This window comes from Neltuma alba, unplaced genomic scaffold, assembly GCF_004799145.2.
Source record: "Neltuma alba isolate B1F8T4 unplaced genomic scaffold, ASM479914v2 tig00012402_pilon, whole genome shotgun sequence".
NCBI classification, from domain to species: Eukaryota; Viridiplantae; Streptophyta; class Magnoliopsida; order Fabales; family Fabaceae; genus Neltuma; species Neltuma alba.
Genome location: NW_021636895.1, coordinates 7,659 through 10,953, shown reverse-complemented (window position 1 = coordinate 10,953; position 3,295 = coordinate 7,659). Strand labels below are relative to the sequence as shown.

At 39.0% G+C, this 3,295-nt stretch overlaps 1 protein-coding gene across 2 annotated transcripts; it reads right to left on the bottom strand.

The window, feature by feature from the left end:
- Positions 1 to 255: 255 nt before the first annotated feature.
- Positions 256 to 3,092, bottom strand: LOC114726717 (protein KTI12 homolog). 2 transcript variants are annotated; one of them, XM_028913399.1, is made up of 2 exons: positions 2,868 to 3,092; positions 256 to 1,533 (listed from the first exon to the last, which is right to left on the bottom strand). In XM_028913399.1, exon 2 carries the CDS (start codon positions 1,469 to 1,471, stop codon positions 563 to 565), a length of 909 nt encoding a protein of 302 aa, XP_028769232.1. In that variant the 5' UTR covers positions 1,472 to 1,533; positions 2,868 to 3,092; the 3' UTR covers positions 256 to 562. The 2 variants fall into 2 exon arrangements, with proteins under 2 accessions (XP_028769232.1, XP_028769231.1); XM_028913398.1 differs by having other exon boundaries at positions 2,925 to 3,091.
- Between the last annotated feature and the right edge of the window lie 203 nt (positions 3,093 to 3,295).

The following is a 3,295-nucleotide window of genomic DNA, read 5'->3' as shown; positions in this document are numbered from 1 at the left end:
CACGTGGCCTAAAAGGCACGTATAAAACTAACACCATGCATAAATTGTCCCAATTTGTTGAGGAAAGAATATTATATAAGTTGGGACTGTATAAAGTAAACCATCTGAATGAATTTGCCTCTATGAAGACATTTTATTTTTTTTAAAATCATTAACATTGATTTATTCTGTAATATTTCCTTGCAGATCCAAACTTGCCTAGTAGTACTACTTTCAAGGTTCCAATAACACGATCAAGCTTTTCATGCACGGCACTTGCCATGAACTTGTACTTTTAAAAAAAAAAAAAAAAAAAGCTCTAGAGGGGAATATGCTTTCCATGTATGCTAGAGTTTAACTCATCAATCGATACAAAACCCTTAAGTTGGCCAAAACACAAATTCCATGACACCAGAAGCGACACCATTCTAAATAGACGCAAGAAGAGTTGATTAAAATGATTGAAATGATAATACGGATAAGCTGGGCAAACAAAAATTGGTAACGTGTTCTATTGATCAAGCGGTGGCATGTGGCAGCTTTTGGCACGCACCAAGCAAACTTGCAAGGTTATTATTGTTCTTCAACCAGCTCCCAGTTCCCTGTTCAAGTAGTCAATAAACATTCTCTTGGCACTATCTGCATCTGAAGGAGGAGGAGGTCCGCTTAAACTTGTTTGCCCTGTCAACTTAATGAAGGTACGTCGCATTCTCCGTAGTTCCGGCAGCCCAACAGATCTTGATATATTGATCGGAGGCAAGTCCTTCCCCACAGAAATCCCATTCATAGGCCCTCCTAGAGCCTGAGATTGAGCTTCTACTATGGCATTTGTGACCTCCTGAGTTGCTTTATCCAGCTCGTATAGAGAATTAGCAGCAGAAAAGCGTGTGTTTTGAGTTGCAATAGTTGGCTGTAAAATCTTAACATCTCGGGTTTGGGAGTCCACGGTTTTGGTTATGTAGGATAGAGCATCTCTAATGGCCGGAGAAGATTTTTCTATTCCATCCCTATGTGGCCATAGCTCATACAAAGGTGAATCCCAACGGTTTCTTCTATCTGGTTTCTCAAACCTTCTAACCAAATCTTCAAAGATTGTATCTTCATAAGCAGCTTCTCCTTTCTCCCTACGTTCTACATTCCAATTCCTACAGTGGGTTTCTTCAACATCACAATACAGTACACAGTATCTAATGCCTGTTGCACGAGCCAAACACCATAGCTCATATCGATAGCCTTTGATGTTATTCAAAGAATCTACTATAATGATGTTATCTTTTGACACGGACCTATCTACTTCTGACCTAAGAACACCTCTTAAATTTTTTTCTGCAGGCATATTGGCATAACTCTGGTTACGATCAAGATGGAAAAAAGCTTCATCTATGACCCTCACTTGCAGTTTTGTTTCTGATTCTTTGAGGGCTTCGGCCAGACAGAGTGCAGCTTTAGACTTCCCACTGCATGGCTGTCCACATATCACAATCAATGCCATTTGGGAAAAATTTGATTGTTATGCCAAGGAAGCAATAAGGTTTATGACTTTACAAGCAATATCTGCAAGAAATTGAGGGAAGATGAATGAGTTGTCAGTAATTTTGACACAGAAACAAGCAATATTTTTTTTCAGCCAAACCATGGCTACTAGCTGTGAAATAATTTTAACACACAATTTTACAGAAAAATGGTTCTAGGCATTATTTTAAGCCCAAAACCAAATCACAAGTCGTGCATCATTTTAATACAAAGGATAAGTACAGAAGCATGGATGTATGCACCATGCGGCACTTTTTAGACCAAACAGAATCAGCAAGCGCGCAGAAGCATATATGCTGAAACATGGATACATGAAGAACTTTACCCAAAATGAAATAGAAGTATAATGAAGAGAACTTGTGCAAATACAAAGATGTATGCAGCCTTTCAAATATGAAAATCATGGAGCAATAAAAATGTAGAACTTTTGCAACAACATATTATAGCACTCTTTGGTCAAAAACAGAAACACAGCATGTGAAGCAATTAAAATGAAGAACGTTGCACTAAAACATAGATCTATGTGATACTTTTAGTAGTCCAGAATCAAAACCATATCACTTCAAAAAAAAAAATAAAAAAAGCCTTGTCCATTACATCCAAGCAAAGATCACCTTGTCCTTATGCAAGAACATCATGTTGAAACAAACAGGATAGCATGTGAAGATCTGAATAGATTTTCAACCTCAAGTTTCCAGCCAAAAATCATGTTGAAAGTCATGCTAAAATTCATTGAGAGCCAAACATCGCGTGGGCAGATTACAGCTCGTAAAAGCATGTGTCAAATCAGAATCCAAAGCAAAATTATGCTAGAAATAGCTAACTTGGTTGCACAGGGAAAAATTGAATCAAATTAAAGCCAAACCAAGTTCACGCCATTATCACTTGAAATGATTAGCGTACAAGTTAAAAAGTTAAAATTTTAAATAAAAACAAAACCAAGTTTGACTGGATTACAGTGTTAAAGATATCAGAAAACAGAAGGTCAAACCACCACTTCAAACATAGCAAGAACTCAAGTAAATTGAACCAGGTCCTGGAGGAAGACCAGCTTCTATACTCAGCAAACACTCGCAATACAACAAGGTCGAACAATCATGAGTTTAAGCCCGTCGGTCTCAATCCACACCAATTGCAAAGAAATTTAACTACAAAGGGAGGGGACTCAAATAATCAGTCTAAAAAAATCCTTCCAGAACTGGGTAATAACAGAACTAAAGAATCTAGTTATTCCTCAGCTTTGAGATCAAGAAGCACAATCCATCATCCAATCCAAGCATGAAGGGGGGGGGGGGAACTAAAATGTCAATTCGCAAGAGATAAACACCATCGGGAGAGCATGTATCCAGATTTACCCAAATCCCCAGCACGACCAGAGCATGTTGGAGAAGAATCGGGCTAGAGGAGGATACCTCTATGTGCTTCACTTCTGATATGTGATTTCTTCCTCTGCCTCCTTCAATCTTTGCGACCATTGACAACGGTCGTGCCCTCTGCTCCTCAGCTCTCTTTCTCTGTCCCACGCGACCTCCACCCTCCCGATTCTCAGCAGCCTCTGGCCCTGCCTCCTCGAGGAAGTCCGTATTGCGTTAATTGCTCTTCCATTAAACGCAATGCAAGTCTGCGTTTCCACCCCCTTCTCTCTCTTCCGTTCCGTTTGCCTATCCTTTTAATTTTTTCTCCGTCTCTATATTAAAACTATAATGATTTTTTTTCGGAACACAAAACTATAATGGTTTAATGGGTATTGGGGGTTTTCTCCCTCACTATTCCAGCATAAAAA

What these genes read in the sequence shown, in the direction of transcription:
- LOC114726717 (XM_028913399.1), bottom strand. Translation starts at nt 1,471, where the DNA reads ATGGCATTGATTGTGATATGTGGACAGCCATGCAGTGGGAAGTCTAAA.